The 16,691-nt window shown below is 40.9% G+C and overlaps 1 protein-coding gene across 1 annotated transcript; it reads right to left on the bottom strand.

Annotated features, from left to right (window-relative positions):
* Positions 1 to 1,440: 1,440 nt before the first annotated feature.
* Positions 1,441 to 7,431, bottom strand: mea1 (male-enhanced antigen 1). Its single transcript, XM_085295953.1, has 4 exons — positions 7,295 to 7,431; positions 2,516 to 2,878; positions 2,336 to 2,444; positions 1,441 to 2,263 (listed from the first exon to the last, which is right to left on the bottom strand). Exons 2-4 carry the CDS (start codon positions 2,864 to 2,866, stop codon positions 2,067 to 2,069), a joined length of 657 nt encoding a protein of 218 aa, XP_085152079.1. The 5' UTR covers positions 2,867 to 2,878; positions 7,295 to 7,431; the 3' UTR covers positions 1,441 to 2,066.
* Between the last annotated feature and the right edge of the window lie 9,260 nt (positions 7,432 to 16,691).

Here is a 16,691-nt window from a genome sequence, read left to right as displayed (position 1 = left end):
AGATTTTGACCTGTTGATTAGGACGATTTTGTTAATGGGAAAAATTTTTATTCACAAATGCAGATACTTTAAAGCTAAACCATGTATAAACAGATGGCTGAATGACTTTAGACTCTGGGCTAAATCGCTGAAACTTGTGAATAACAAGAAAGCCCATAAACTTGTTTTATTTAAAGAGTTTAACCTATGTTAAAAAACAAAAACAAAAAAAGAACTCCCTATTTTATAATCTCGACTGCCCTTTTTTTGCACGTTAGTTTTTGCCTTTGGTTCGAATCCTTCAATGACTGTTCTTTCTTTTTGTGCTAACTCTTTTAACTTTGTGCTTATTGTTGTTGTTTTGGGGGTTTTTTTGTTCGTTTTGTTTGTTTGTTTGTTTTGCTATAATGCTCAACCGAGGATGTAACATAATCGGATTAATGATGGTGCCTTGTATGTTATACTGTTGTTTATAAATAAAGTTTAATTTAATTTAAAAAAAAAAAAAAAAAAGCTCCCGTTGATGTTTGTCACTACCCGATCCGTACCGGAAACCCGATCGGTACCCCGCATGCGCAAATCTTACGTCACTTCCTCTCTTTGCGACATTCAATATATTTGAATGATGCGGTTAGCGCCCAGTTAGCTCCTAGCATTTCTCAACAGCTCTGCCTTCTTTTCGACTGCCCGGGACATTTAAACAATGGATAATCCGTATACAAAGAAATTCATGCTTTTCTCCTCAACAGAGAGCGTCCCCCGATTGAGCAACAGCGCCGTAAAATAAGAAGAATGGCGCCGAATTACAGAGTTAATAATGCAGACTTTGTAATATCTCACGTGTAGATTCATCAGCCAGATGAAGTGTTTACTGACAATTGACAGTGATAGCGCACATCATCATCACTATTCCAGCAATCCTCTCCTCACAGACAAGCATAAACACACTCGACTATCGCTAAATCAGATTTAACACACGTTTGTAATGACGATAATTCAGTTTATAATAGGGTTTATTCGCTCGGTCAGCAGGTGGCGGTATCCTCGTACACTGGGGAGTAAACTGCCATTAAACGAACAGAAGAAGAAGAAAACATCTGCACATGCGCGGTACGGATCGGGTAGACCCGATTTGTACGGTCAGACTTTACACATGCGCAGTAAGGATCGGTGAGTCCTGATCCGTAACTTTCTTTTTATTTTTCGTTTTTGTCTACATTGTACTGAAATGCTTCATTATTGCAAACATTTTAAGATATACTTGTTATTCTTAACATCTTAACAGATACTCTGACCTGTAACTATCGTAAAACGCTACGACCGGAAGTAGAAACCTTTCGCGCATGCGGGGTACCGATCGGGTTTCCGGTACGGATCGGGTAGTGACAATGTTCTCGGACGCGCTGACCCTCAGAAATATGGGGACCGATGCTTTTTCACAATAAAACACTGATGCAAACATTGAAGTCGGACTTTATTTGATCTTCCACTTCAGTTTAAAAACTCGTCACAGAGACAAGAAAAAAAATGTTCCAGTGAAACTACATTTACACTGTGCACCGGTGTGACGCTTTTATTTGGAAAGGGAAAGAAAGGACGGTGTTTTCACACAGGTGCAAAATAAGTCAGGCATGAGTTATCAAACAGTGATCAATAACTGATATTTTACCACCAATCAGCAGATCCGATCAATAACTGATTTATATATCTGTATGATTTTAAAGTTAGAAAACGATATTGTCAGTTACATATCTAACTTTTTATCCAGTGATAAACAAACACCAGAACAATCACTCACTGAAACTGTTAATTTATTATTCATAATTACCATATTGATCACCTGGAATCTTTATGGGCTTCAATACATTACACTTTTCTGGAGAAACAAAGCACTGTATTTATCTTTGGGCCCTGAAGTGGTCATAATGAACTACAGGTGAGCTCAGCTCAGGTGTCCAATGTCACCTGGGGGCTCCTGAAGTGGTTGTGCTGTGCTCAGTCCATTAATCTGTAGGAATGGTCACGGTGCGTTCAGGGTCCCACGGTGATGGTGATGTCTATGTGGTGCATTCAAGGACAGTCAGAGTTCAGAGTTGATGTAGTTCTTGTGGTGCGTTCAGGGCCCGGGGAGGTTTGCGCAGGGCGGCGGCGCTCTGTCGGCTCTGCAGCGTGTCACGCACCATGTCCTTCCACTGGTCGTCAGAGATTTCCCGCGCCCACGGCGGCACGCCCAAAGATGGCAGCGCCACGGCCGCCATCGTCCTCTTCACCAGCTCGACGTGATCTGCGGGTTACAGGAAGTGATGTCAGTGTTTATTCTGAGTCACCGAACAGGTGTCACAGGTGTGTGTCTCACCTGCGTCCATGGGGATGGAGGCATGGCTCCTCTCAGAAGCTGCTCCTTCGGGGTCCTCTTCCTCGTCGCTGTCAGGAGGCGGAGCTTCGGGGAGGTGCAACCCCAACACCTGTGGAAAGACGTGCAGGTAAGCTGAGTGCCAGGGGAGACGTGGCTCACCTGTCGCGGGGCAGATCTCACCTCTATCCGCTGCTGCACCTGCTGCAGCTGCTCAGAGTGGGAGGCCGCCTCCCCCGTCTCCTCCCCCCGCTTCTCCTCCTCATCCTCTGGCTGTTCGCCACCGTTCACACCGTCGGGCTCCTGGTTCAGAGGCTGGTAGTAGTACCCTCCCCCACTGCCATCTTCCTCGTCTTCCTCCTCCTCGCCATCCGGTTCCATCTCCCCCACTGCCTCCTCCTCCTCCCCATCCCCCCCACCCCACATGGCACCCGGCGGCAGCGTTCCGTCCGTCGGTCGCTCGTCCTCTCCCAGCTCGTCCTCGGAGCTCGGTAAGACGCGCTCTGGTCCCATTGCAGAGCTGCACACTTCCATCCACAGACACACCTGATGACAGGTAACAGGTCATGTGACTGCCCAACCTAATGTGACATTATCATGCTGCTCATGTAACAGAGTCATAAATAACATTGTTATAATTACACAAAATGTGTTCTAAACCCCCAAACTTCTCCTTTTATACCTGACTTTTAGGACCTCCAAGCCTGTAGTTGTGTTCATTATCAGTTAGAGCCCCTCCTCATTCTTTTCTTCTTCTTTGGTGCAATACTATAAATACAGTGTACCCCTTTTGCCTCTCGCCTTTTTCTACAATTCCCCTGTGGGAGAGGAGCTGGAGTGGGCAAATTATTTACTTGGAGGTCTTTCTTTCTTTTACCTTTTTTATCAGACACAACGCAGAATCACACCGGTTACACTCACACGCACAAATGCTAACAATTAGCAATCATGATCATGACAGGGAGTGTTTACAACATCTAACCAATGAAACGAGTTCTCAGGAAAACAGCCAATCGAATGCCTCCTTCAGTATGAGCGCGCTCAGAACCTTCACACTGATAACCAATTTTTTTTTCATTCAAACCTTTATTTAAACATCAGTACAGTACAAAATAGAATTAAACAGTACCACATTGATGGTGTTGTACTTACAAAAAAATTGCATACCATAGCCAAACAAAAAAAAACAACAATATTCAGAACCTACAATATAAATATGCTAGGGGGAAAGTAACTGATCAAGCCAAAGAATAAAATGATTGAAAGATCTTGATTTTTTTCACAAACACCAATAGTTTTTATAGCTTTTGGGTTAGTGGAGTTCTTAGCTGAATTAAGATACTGTACAAGTTCAAAGGAGAATACATAAAAAGAGGGATGTCTTCCTAAACATTTGGACTTGTGAATATGAAATTTAGCCATTAAAATTAACAAGTTAATCATATATCTGTTATCAAAGGTGAATTGTCTTCGGTTTTCACACTGATAACCACTGTCCTGACACCTGCCACCATACAGTAATCAGAGTACTCTCACTGTAGTAATCAGAGTATTTTAGCACCTGCTAAAGTGCAGATGAAACAGAATTATTAATGCAGCATTTTTCCTTCTCATTTTATTTATTTTTATTATTTCATATTTATATATCTCCTTAACAGAGCAAGATTTTTAGCATGAATTACTTTAGGGTCAGTGTGATGACCCCTGAAAACCTTACTTCCGGCGCCCCCCGTGTGTGGCAGCCTGTTACAGCAGCTCCGCTCATTCTGACCTTCTTTCTTATCTCCTCTTTACTTTCTCGTAATTTTTTGTAACTAAAGTTTTAGCAATTAGATTCTGCAATCATGGACTACCGTTTTGTGCTAGTCTTGGTTGTCTTTCTCTCTTTTTTTCCACCTCTTTCAGCCGTGTTTGGGGACCTAGCGCATGGATCCTTTGTTTACAGTGGGGATCAGCTGTTAGCGCTGCATCCTGCAGTGGTGCTGGCATGACACTGGCAATGTAACAAATTATTTGAATGTTTGTAATTCTTTGTATTACACCCCCTGGCATATGTTAATTTTGTTCTGATTGTATACATGTTCTGTATACTGTTTCTTAATAAAGTTTTTTTTTTTATACAAAAAAAAAAAAAAGACACTGGCAATGTAGCATCATGATGCTAACGGAGTCCTGGCTAACACTGCTAACTCCGGACACGAGCGTGACTAGAGCAGGGCGATATGGCCAAAAATATTTATCACGATATATATTTGAAAAATTTGCGATAACGATATAACTGACGATATAATTGATGCGAGACAAAATACAACTCCACAACATTACTAGCGCAAAAAGACAACCTTCCATTTATTTTCACTTAAACAAGAAGCTGGTTTTTATGTACATTAAAGCTTTATAAAAATGTAACAGTGCAAATGCAAATTCCTTGCTGAAAGTTTAACCAAAAGGCATTTCCAGTGGAAATGGGCTGACATATCCTGAGCATAACCATGTATAATATCCACTGAAGTTAAAAAGAGGTGCTTTGCAACATTAAACTGCAGTGTGCAGTACGCATTTTTCGGACCATAAGGTGCACGGGATTATAAGGCACATTAAGCGAAACAAAGCAGTCAGATAAATCAAACTTTATTAAACTCATTCTTCTTGCTTCCTCCACTTCTGTACCATTGATTCATTAATGTTGAATTCTCTGGCAGCTGCTCTATTCCCATGTTGCTGCAGTATATTAATGACTAACCTCGTATTGTGGATGGATTATCTCAGTTGTTCTCCTGACTGAAGTTTGGTCCGTTTACAGCATCCTGCCATGCGATTGCATTTGTCTCTAACCATGAGGAACCTTCACGTTAACTTTTATAAATGGGAAAGTGTTAGTGTTCGTCCTCCAGCTTCACTGTTTATGTTATGCTAACATAGCTGTGTCGCTAGCGATCACGTAGCCCATCATTATATGATATACCAGCTAGCCCAACTTCAGTAACCCTACAAACGTCACTGCTGTTTAGTTTCCTGTCTTCATTTATGTTGGAAGTGATAGCAGAGCTGTACGTTTGAATTTTTTCAGAAATCTCTCAGTCAGAACATGCTATATCATGCTTAGGTAACTAGCAAAACTAGCGAGCTAACTTCCGCTAGCTTCCTGCTAACTTCTAACTCCGTTAAATGTAATAACTTTTGTTTTCATGGATGCCTGGAAGTTAAACTTTATAGTTACACCTGGTAAAGCAGCAATGCTGATCGTTTTATTAAAGATGAAAGAATTTAGACAGTTTTTAACTCTCAGTGATGCTGCAGTGTTCGTTTGACCTGAAGCATACGGAGTTTAGGACCCAGATTACTCCCAGATTTAAGAGCATCTTAGTCCGACAAATATGACAATAACGACGGCCGCTTGCATGTTCTGCAAAAAAAAATGTGCTTTGTTGTGTATCTGACGGACAAATACCAAACCAGTTCCACATCACTGAAGTTGCACCATTTTTACAAACCAATTCTGGTTCATCTGTTTCACTCAACAATCGGCCATGTGCATGAAAACAAAGGCACTGCGCATGCGCGTTTTACTCATATTCTATCGTGATATTTCATTTTCCTATCGTTGCCTAACATTATACCGGTATTACCGTGAACGGTATAATATGGCCCAGCCCTAAGCGTGATGCTACCGGGATTCCAGCTGCTGTGGGCGGACAGGACGGAGAGAGAGGAGGAGGAGAGCGGTAAGAGGAAAGGAGGGGGACTGGCAGTGTTTGTGAATGACAGTTGGTGTAACCCCCAGGCACGTCACTGTGAGAGACATTGAGCTGTTAGCCGTTAGCATGCGACCGTACTACCTGTCCCGAGAATTCTCGCATGTTATCGCGATAACCCCCCCGGGGCCAACGCGGATGCAGCCTGTGACACTCTCCACTAGGGCCGGGTATCGTCACTGATTTCTAGAATCGATTTGATTTCAATCAGGGAAATTTCGCCTCTGAGAGTCAGAAATGTTGTAATTCTGATCATACATCAGTACATTTCCATATTTTTATATCTATAAAAACAAAGCTGACACTTGCGAGACTTTATCAAAGGTGTGAGCATCACAGCAGATGCCTTTGATAACAACTGTGTGGGGTGATGGAGCACCTCTTCAACCTGAGCCTGGGGAGAGTCCCAGAGCTCTGGAAACCTCCTGTTTTGTACCAGTGCCAATGACTTCACGCCCAAAGGACCTCAACAGCTACAGGCCGGTGGCTCTGACATCACACCTGATGAAGACCCTGGAGTGGCTGATCCTGCCTCAGTTTCGGGGCCTGGTGAGCTCATCACTGGACCCACTTCAGTTTCGTTGTATTATACTCAATTGTATATAGCATTTGTATTCTGTTTTATTCTATTGTGTACAGTATCTTATTCTTATCTTATTCCAGTGGGTTTTTTCTAATTTTGCTATGTAACTTTGCACTGTCCACTTTCTGCTGTAACAAAACAAATTTCCTACGTGTGGGACTAATAAAGGTTATCTTATCAACCTCAACTCTGAAGATAGAACTAGCATGCTAGCAAAGCTACTGAGTTCAGCTCAGTAATCTGTAACTGAAGTGTAATCGAATTACCTTTAGTCATGTAATCCGAGTCTTTTACTGTTTTACTTAAACTAATCAAAGTAGTTGCTCTGCAGTACTCAGAGTATTTGGAGTATCCCAATTACTATGTTAGCATCTGAAGGCTAACCGGGTATACACTGGGCTCAGACCCGCGAGGCGTCACCTGTGACCGACACTACCTGCTGCTGCTGCCGACAGACAGACACAGACGCGCACACACACACACACACACACACACAGAGAGAGAGGAGGATGAAACAGCTGGAGCAGCTAACAGTGACTCAGACGCGGTGTGTCTGTCATGAAGCCTCCAGCTGTTTCTTTGTTTGTCAGAGTCGTAAACACGCCGGTCGCACGTGAGCCTCACCTGTCTGTCGTTCCGTCTGTCCTCTCGGAGGAGCTGCTGCGACTGTTAGCCACCACAACTTCTCCTGATAGCCGCTGCTAGCTGCAGCCGCTACTGCGCACAATTACTTCCGGGTACGTTAGGACGCAACAGCGCTGACGTCAGAGCACGTAGCGGAGGTCGTCCAAACACGAGAGTCTCTTAAATTATTTGAATGTATGTAACTTTTTATATTACACCCCCTGGCTTATGTTAATTTTGTTCAAGTTGTATACGTTTTCTGTGTGCTGTTCCATAATAAAGTTTGTTTTGTTTTTTAAAAAACATGTACAGTGTTTGTTTTTCCTCCAGCTATTTCAACGGGAATAATAACAACAAGCATAACACATGGAGGAGACACTGGAAGAGTACGTACAATTAAGCAAACTCGATAGAGACACAGATTAAAAGGGAGGGGAAAAAATAAAACATTAAATTAAATTAAACCCATAATAAAGAAGAATAGAGCCTTATTCCTGTAAAGAATGTTACAGTTGTTCCAAAAATAAAGTCTTTGTGGAGAAAAGTTATGTTTATAGATCAAAGAGCCAAAAGAGCTTGTTGATGGAAGTTTGAGAGTTTCATTGGGATTTTCTGAATATTGCAGAGAAGAATAAAGTCCAAGCCACCCAAATGTAAAAAGATCATAATAATGTAATAATTATTACTCTCTGCATTTAACCCATTCACTCAGTGAAGCAGTGGGCAGCCACCAATCCAGCGCCCGGGGAGTGGTGTAGGACAGCACTGTGCTCCGGGGTATCTCAGGATAGCCGTTCGGAGGAGTCAAACCTCCGACGTGGCGAATCACAGAATGACGTCAGGGAGGAAGGTGAGGGCGTGGCTGCTTCATCATTCAGTGATGTCAGCAACATCAGACCATTTAAACGTGGAGCCAACGTCATTATAAAAAAGGGACATTTTGTTGGTTTGACACACTCCTAATATGAACAAAGTCATTTTCATACATTCAACTTTAGTCTTCATTGCTGATCGGATTATTTTAATGACTGAATCTATGGAGGGTATTTTTGTACTGGGAACATGCATGATTACAACAGCCACACAAACACGATAATTTTTATGAATTCAAAGAGGAAACTTGAACTTTTCAGATACCGTTCAGAATAAAAAGCTCATTTTAGGAGGAGAGTAGAACTGTAATAATAATTGTTATTATTAGCAGTTAGTGTAGAACTGAAGAAAAAGTTTATGGTAAGCATGGGGAATAAACCCAATGTTGATTACAGTTTTTTACAGACGCTAGGACACATTTCCCAATACTTAGGTCAGTTTTGCAAAACTCCTCACACAGTGAGCACAACAGAAGTCTATGTGGGCTAAACTGAGGATCAGTTATCATTGTTTTGGCACAAAATGCATTCAATGACTACATCTCTCAAATTTCATGAATCATCTTCTCACTCAGACACAACAACGGCCAAAAATCTTTGTACGTACAGGACATTTTGCATGTGCTTACATACTGTTTTCAAAACTGTTAAACTTATGGCCAAAACAATAACACAATGCAAAACTTAAAAAGAGCAAAATGCAACAGCAATATTTTATTGAAACATATTTTAAATCTAAAAATGCAGTTTAACCAGCCACAGCTGATTCTCATTGTAGATGAACATCTACACAGTTGTTACTGCTTCAATTTTTCAACTCCTTCAATTCTGGCAGCCAGAAGATTCTTTCCTAGGTGTGTTGCCCTGATGACATAAGATGTGATGTGGATGAGAACCTGTGGCCAAATGGAGGAGACCGAGTAGATTAGCATTACTATTGTATGTGTATCAGTGGATGGTGTGTATACAAATTCTTGTATTTTGGGATTACTTAGTGCAAAAACATAAAAATACATAAACAAATATTAACGAATTCTGCATGATGTCTGATTCATTCCAGTAACATATATTGAAATTATAAACAGAGATGTGTCCTTGTTTTACACAAGAAAACACTGTAATGCTACATGTTGTTAGTGTTTTTTAGGTCATTGTTTTGTGGGTGACAAAGTGTGTTTGTCGGCTGTCAACCTTTGCTAGTGTTCTGGAAGAATGAGTTTATTTGAGACCTGAATGAAGTGTTTTGGTAGTTGTAGTGCATTTTGAATGTGAAATGAACTGCTTTGCCAAGGTGAGGGTCAGTTAGGAGGATTGTGTGAAGAGTTTTGCAAAAGTGACCTAAGTATTGAGACATGTGTCCTAGCGTCTGTAAAAAACTGTAAGAGATGGAAGAAATGAGCCCCGCTTCAACTATTGAAAAACATCAAAAAGAGTCATGTGATCAGGAATCATCCCTGGAACAATCAAAGACTGTATCTGCAAAATCCCAGGGAATGACGGACACATCACTGACTTCTTATTACGTTTGGGTTTTTACACTTTTTATTCAGGTTCTTTCCCCTCGCCATCTACCTTCTAAACAGTTGACCTGTCACACTGCTCCCACTGCCAGACTGCAGCTGCACCTTATGTACATTCTGTAGTATTCATTCCACCTCATTCATTTCTGTATTTTATGTATATAAGTTTAGATGAGTTATTTATAGTTGGTTTACACAGCTTTGTGTATGTATGTGTAATGTATATATAGACACATGTGTGTGTGTGTGTGTGTGTGTGTGTGTGTGTGTGTGTGTGTGTGTGTGTGTGTGTGTGTGTGTGTGTGTGTGTGTGTGTGTGTGTGATTTACATTGCCGTGCTTGAGAGCCTCCATCTACCGGAACCAAATTCCTTGTATGTGTCTGCACATATACTTGGCCAATAAACACGATTCTGATTCTGATTTGTATTCAAAAACATATTCAGTAGGCCATCCTTGCCCCATTTCACATTCACACAGCGTGGTCTGCTGGGGCGGCAGCATCTCTGCTGGGGACAGGAAGAGACTGAACAGGGTGATCCGAAGGGCCAGCTCTGTTCTAGGATGCCCTCTGGACCCAGTGGAGGTGGTGAGTGACAGGAGAACGGCGGCTAAGCTGTCATCCCTGATGGACAACGTCTCCCACCCCATGCAGCAGACTGTGACAGCACTGAGCAGCTCCTTCAGTGGGAGACTGCGGCACCCACGGTGTGGGACGGAGAGATTTCGCAGGTCTTTCCTCCCCACTGCTGTCAGACTCCATAATAAAGACTTTAACTGATCAAGCACACACATGAAATCACCCAATTCTTTGAATCTTTGGGCTGAAGGAAGGACAATACTCGGTGTATCAATGCTCAATCAACAATCATTTATTTCCATACAATTCAACAGTCAGAGCATTACAACGTCCGGATGGGAGAGATGCTACCAGAGGGTCAGGCACATGTCTCAAAATGGTGACGGGTTGCTCAGCTTTTTATAGTCTCTAGTGGCCCCCAGCTAGTCGTAAAAGCCAAAACATCACATTCTTTCTCTGTTACAGCGCCTAAGTTATGACCTCGGCTCCCTGTCTCTCTGCTCTTCACCAAAGGAATGTGGTCTGTTTCTTCTATTATCTGGACAAGGTCCTCTGCACACAACATTCTCTTCATGATTCAGCAGTATGAAATGTCAAGAAACAGTGTAATACATTCAACAGTGTTGAGTAATACATATCAAACCAATAGATCGAATGATTTTCACACTCTTTTAAGTCAGAAGTATAATGCAAACTAAAACTACATACTGATCACACACTCTATGTTAAAGGGTATAATATGATCTACAGCAGTTAACATAATTCAACTATTTTGATTACATATACAAGGTAACATATAATAACAGAATAATCTAACACCATACATGTGCAATAATACCAAGTGCAATAATCCTTTCTGTCATCGTTGTATTTTTACTCAGTTGTATATAGTATTTGTATTTGTATTCTATTTTTATCTTATTGTATATTTATTTTATTTTATTCTACTGTATATAGTATTTTATTTTATTCTATTCTGTACAGTTGTGTACTGTATTTATTCTTATTGTATTCTAATTTTTGCCTCATAACTTTTGCACTGTCCACTTCCTGCTGTGACAAAACAAATTTCCCACGTGTGGGACTAATAAAGGTTATCTTATCTTATCTTATCTTATTTACCAGCCTTATTATGGATACGGTCATCCATCGTAATCATCGGCGTAACTTTGTGCTGAACATTGGGGGGGTCAAGTTCAGAGGCGGAGGCAGACATTTGATACACCCGGGTCTTAGCCCTAAAGGGTAGTATGCATGTGGGATTTGGGAAGGGGGGGTTAGAAATGACTGAAAGATTAATAGGCTGTGTTTTGAGTTTTGTTCAAAAAAGAATGACTTCATATAGGGAAAAATATATATCACATGTGCAGGTCACCTTAAACTATTTTTTTAATTAAGCAGCGAGGCAGAACAATGTCGGGGCTGTATCAAGACACGAGGACTAAACCCAGGGCCGGCCCGTGGCATAGGCCGTATAGGCAAATGCTAAGGGCGCCGTCCATCAGGGGGCGCCACGCCAGTGCCACAAATGTTGAAAAAAAAAAAAAAAGTTGGTACTATTATTTCTAAATACAAAAAATAATCCCACGTTAATTAAAATGCAAAGTAAAGCTTATTTAATAGAAATATTATTTGTTACAACATTACGCCCCCCCCTCCCGGCACGGTGCGCCCCCTCCCTTCCCGTATCATGGTTCCTTTTGGACGTCACCACATCAAAAAGTCAACACAAGATGTCAAAACGGCCAAAACTGTCAGGTGGCCAGGGAAGAAAAAAGAGAAAAGAAGAGGAGGAGAAACGAGAAAAAGACAGAGGTAGGTAACGTTAGCCTACATGAAATTATTTGAATGTGATAGTAACCTAAATTTTTAGCATTAAGCTAATGTTACATGATTCGCTAATTGCTAATCAATAAATAGCTAGTTAACTGTTTTAACGTCAGTTAATATTGTGGAGGGGGCTAAATTGTTATGGAAAATAATAATGTAACGTTAGGTAATTACAGTACTCCCACCTTTCCCACCATTCCTCATTTGTATTCATCTTTTAAGCAGGTGTTTTTTGTTTACATTGTTATTGCCTTCTGGTTGGCTAACGTTTACCCTGCAGGTAATAGTCACTTTTCCACCCCTGTATATATTATAGTTGTAAGCCTAGTTGTTAAAGTGCACATCATTAATGCTAATTAAGCAATATCACATGAGAGGGAATGCTGTTTTTTTATATGAGCACTGCTGTGATTCGGTCAAAGATAATCATAACATAACATTCTCATATGATATTATACTGTTACTTTGCATTCTGCTATTCAGCATTTCACTGTAATGATGACAATAAATTGAATCTAATCTAATTTGCATATCAGTTAACATCATACATATATCTCTTTGGTTTTTCATTTATATTATATCATTTCATTTTATTCCTGGAATCATATGTTTTTATTATTAGACTTTAATACTCAGTGGTGTCACATACTCCTCTCTTCAGATGCACTGTTGAAGTTTCTAAATCCCACCCCTGGGCCATCTACCACATGGATAGTGTCAGGAGAAGACATACCACAAGTTAAAGAGCATTTCCTGGGCTTTCTTGTTGCAGAGGAATCAACAGGAGATCATTTGTCAACTCTCATGCTAAAACGGATAGAGGAGCTTAACATTCCTTTTGAAGACTGCAGAGGACAGTCCTATGACAATGGGGCCAACATGAAGGGAAAAAATAAAGGTGTTCAGGCAAGGTTGCTTCAGCTAAACTCAAGAGCTTTTTTGGTCCCATGTGGTGCCCACACTTTAAATCTGGTAGTAGCTGATGCTGCAAAAAGCTCACCAGATGCCCTTGGCTACTTTGGGCATTTAGCAAAATTATTCAAGCTCCTCTCAGCCTCCACCCATAGGTGGGGTGTTCTCCTGAAACATGTGAAAACCACCTTGAAATCATGGGCTGAGACCAGATGGGAAAGCAGGATAAAAAGCATTGAGGCAGTCAGATATCAGGCTCGGCAAGTCAGAGAGGCTCTTCTGGAGGTGAGGGAAACAGCTACAGACCCTGTGGTCAGAGTTGAAGCCCAGTCTTTGGCTGAGGAGATTGGATCCTATCGTTTTTGCATTTGTACAGCCATCTGGTATGACATTCTCAGTATGTGAGTAAACTCATGCAGTCGGCCTCCATGCAGCTAGATGTGGCTGTCGACTTGCTGAAGAAAACCAAAGATTCCCTCACCAGCTACAGAAACACTGGATTTTCTGATGCACAGACAACGGCAAAGGAGATGTGTGAAGAAATGAATGTGGAGGCTGAACTCAAACAAAAGCGATTGAGAACCACCAAAAGGCACTTCGGTTATGAGTCTCCAGATGAGCCCATACAAGATGCACTTAAAAAAATGGAAACCACATTTTTTAATGTGGTAGTGGATACAGCCATCTCTTCACTTGATGAGAGATTTCAGAACCTTGGAGAGGTGAATGACAAGTTTGGAGTACTCCTCGATTTCCACAACTTACAAAAAGAAGAGCTGCTACAGCAGTGCCAAACACTGAGTACTACTCTGACCCATGACAGCCAGCCGGACATTAATGGCACAGAACTTGCAATGGAAATGCAGAATTTCCCACCATTGCCATCAAAGAACATGAGAAACATGGAACTCTTGACCTTCCTGCATGAGAAGAAGCTGGTAGAAATTTACCCCAACATGTGGGTTGCTCTGAGAATCTTTGCCACTCTTCCTGTTACAGTAGCTGCTGCTGAAAGAAGCTTCTCTAAGCTCAAACTCATTAAAACCTACCTGAGATCTACTATGATGCAAGAACGTCTCAGTGGACTTTCCATCATAAGCATAAATCATGTGGTCTCAAATCAGTTGTCATATGATGATGTTGTAGATGACTTTGCTGCAAGAAAGACTAGGAGAGTAAGGCTGTAGCAGGTGATGTGAGGTTGATGAGGGGGTGGTGTACAGTAATTTGTAAGTCATTCTAGTTAATGCAGTATTAAAAAGCACAACTAGAGAACTCTGTAGGATCCCCTTTTTTGTAATATAGTTGTTAAAGTCATACTGGTTTATTTAATATCTTGTTTTGTGCAGTGCCTTATTTATATTGTATTTTTAATTTATTTTATCCAACTTGTTGACACGTTTTATTGTGTTTATGTATATAAAATTTATTGTATTTCATATATTCATTTTTTATTTTTTGTATTCATTTATTTATTCATATCTTTTTTTTATCTTGTTAATTATTCTGATTGTGAATTTGCTTTCTTTAAGTAAAAAAAAAAAGGTCAAAGACAAAGCTATTCGGTTTCTTGTGAGTACATACACTACACTGCCGATGTAGGGGGAGCGCCACCTAAAATCTTGCCTAGGGCGCCAGATTGGTTAGGGCCGGGCCTGACTAAACCCCAATTCAACCAGACCCAGAACTGATCCGGAATTAAAACAGGACTACAACAGTTCACAATCAGGACTACTGAGGACTTAACCAAGACAGAACCAGAATCAGAACTAGATTCCTTAATCATAATTATGCAAATTCTCATCTTTTGTATAATTATGATTAAAGAACTGACCTCCCAGCCCATTGTTCCCTCAGTGGGCTGAGTCATTATGCAAATGTACTGTTTATAAGATTTGGGAAAACCTGCAGTCAGCTGAGACTGAAGAAGTCACCTGGATGAGTGACGAAACGTTTCTCCCACAAAAAGCTACGTCCAGATGAACAGAATCAACTTTTGGAGAATCATTCTCCTCTCTCTCCCTCTTTGTGCTGACAATCAAACCAAACACCAACATAATCAAATATACAGTTAAAACCAGATATTTACAAACTCTTCAGATAGAAACACTTTTTTAATTGTAACATCAAATCAGACTAAATGTTTATTTTTTTTAGATTGATGAATATAAAAAACATATTTGTTAACTTTAAGAGTAAAGAGAGAAACTATCTGTATTTCTTATTAATTAACAATAAACTTAGTGTATATGTACTCCTACATTTGATCAAAGTGATAATAAATAGAAGCTCTGTCTCTCTTTATTCTGACATTTAACTCATTCAAAAGATGTTTCAATATTTATCTAAAACAAAAGTTTACTCTAAATTGATGTTGTACAGTAAAAAAATGTTCTTGTGTTTTCCATAAAGTGTAAACATCTGGTTTAAACTGTGAATATACTGCTGTGTATTGATGTTCCTCTTGTTTTGCATAGAAATATACTGAACAACATACAAAGCATAATATATAAAATAACATCTACCAGAGTTTTTTCTTTGAAAGAAGCTCCTTATGTCCATTCTTGTACATCAGTGCATTACTGAAACCGATTTATTTAGCCGTGGAGGGAAACAACTGAAAATATGAAATAAACACATGTAAGCTAAGACTTGTGGGGATAGGTTGATTGGATAATCCAAATTGCCACTAGGTGTGAATGTGCGAATGAATGTGAGTATGAATGGTTGTCTGTCCCTGTGTGTTGGCCCTGCGACAGACTGGCGACCTGTCCAGGGTGTACCCCGCCTTTCGCCCTATGACAGCTGGGATAGGCTCCAGCGCCCCCCGCGACCCTGAAAAGGATAAGCGGAAGCGAATGGATGGATGGATGGATGCTAAGACTCTCTAAAGAAACAGCAGTGTTGTTGTTCGGCTTTTCATTTCGCCTTTTGTTGATTCACTCGAAGAGCGAGTAACGTAATATTGGTCAAGTGATCAGTTTGACATCAATCTTTCGTGATGCACCGTCATATTTACATTATTTGTACAGTACGAATGATTTGCTTTGGTACCTGCTCAAACTTCAGTTCTCCTTTGTCTGCCTGGCTGCGCTTCTCCACCAGCACACTCGCAGTGCTTCGAATATTGTGTGTAGTTTTTGTTTTATACAGTTGTCAGCCAGGCATCTAACTATGAAAAAAAATACACTCCAAAAGACCCCGGGCTTCTGAAAAAACAACCTGGGCTTAAGCGCAGTAAGCCACCCCCCGCTCCGCCACTGGTCAAGTTCCTCTCAGAGAGGCTGTCGGATCTGTGAGTGCCCAAATGATGTACAGCCATCCAGTTGTTCTCTAAAATTGAATATTAACTTTCTTAAAAGTCCTTTAAAAGTCCAAACAACCCACAGCTGCAAACATCTGACTGGCACTACCCCCTCTATCCTACAACGGATTCTCATTGCAACGTTATGCATTGGGTTAGCTCAGTAGGTAGAATGTTGGCCCCATGATCGGAAGGTTGGGGGTTCAAATCCACTGAGGTACCCCTGAGCAGGGTACCATCCCTACTCACTGCTTCACACAGTGAATGGGTATTATATATATATTACACGGAGAGAGGGGAAATTCCTCTCTCTCTCTGGCATGCAGAAGCAACGCGTAGCTTCTAAATGCCACATTGTGTGCAGGATGACCACAAGGGGG

Source organism: Mchenga conophoros, linkage group LG13 (assembly GCF_057382185.1).
Source record: "Mchenga conophoros isolate Kocher_MC1m ecotype Shallow Benthic linkage group LG13, M_conophoros_male_GT1.1, whole genome shotgun sequence".
NCBI classification, from domain to species: domain Eukaryota; kingdom Metazoa; phylum Chordata; class Actinopteri; order Cichliformes; family Cichlidae; genus Mchenga; species Mchenga conophoros.
This window is presented reverse-complemented; position numbering and strand designations above follow the sequence as displayed.

Coding starts and splice junctions, on each gene's coding strand:
- mea1 (XM_085295953.1), bottom strand. CDS start 2,866: ATGGAAGTGTGCAGCTCTGCAATGGGACCAGAGCGCGTCTTACCGAGC. Junction 2,445..2,515: donor AGGTGCAGCAGCGGATAGAG/GTGAGATCTGCC, acceptor GTCTTTCCACAG/GTGTTGGGGTTGCACCTCCC. Junction 2,264..2,335: donor CTCCATCCCCATGGACGCAG/GTGAGACACACA, acceptor TGTAACCCGCAG/ATCACGTCGAGCTGGTGAAG.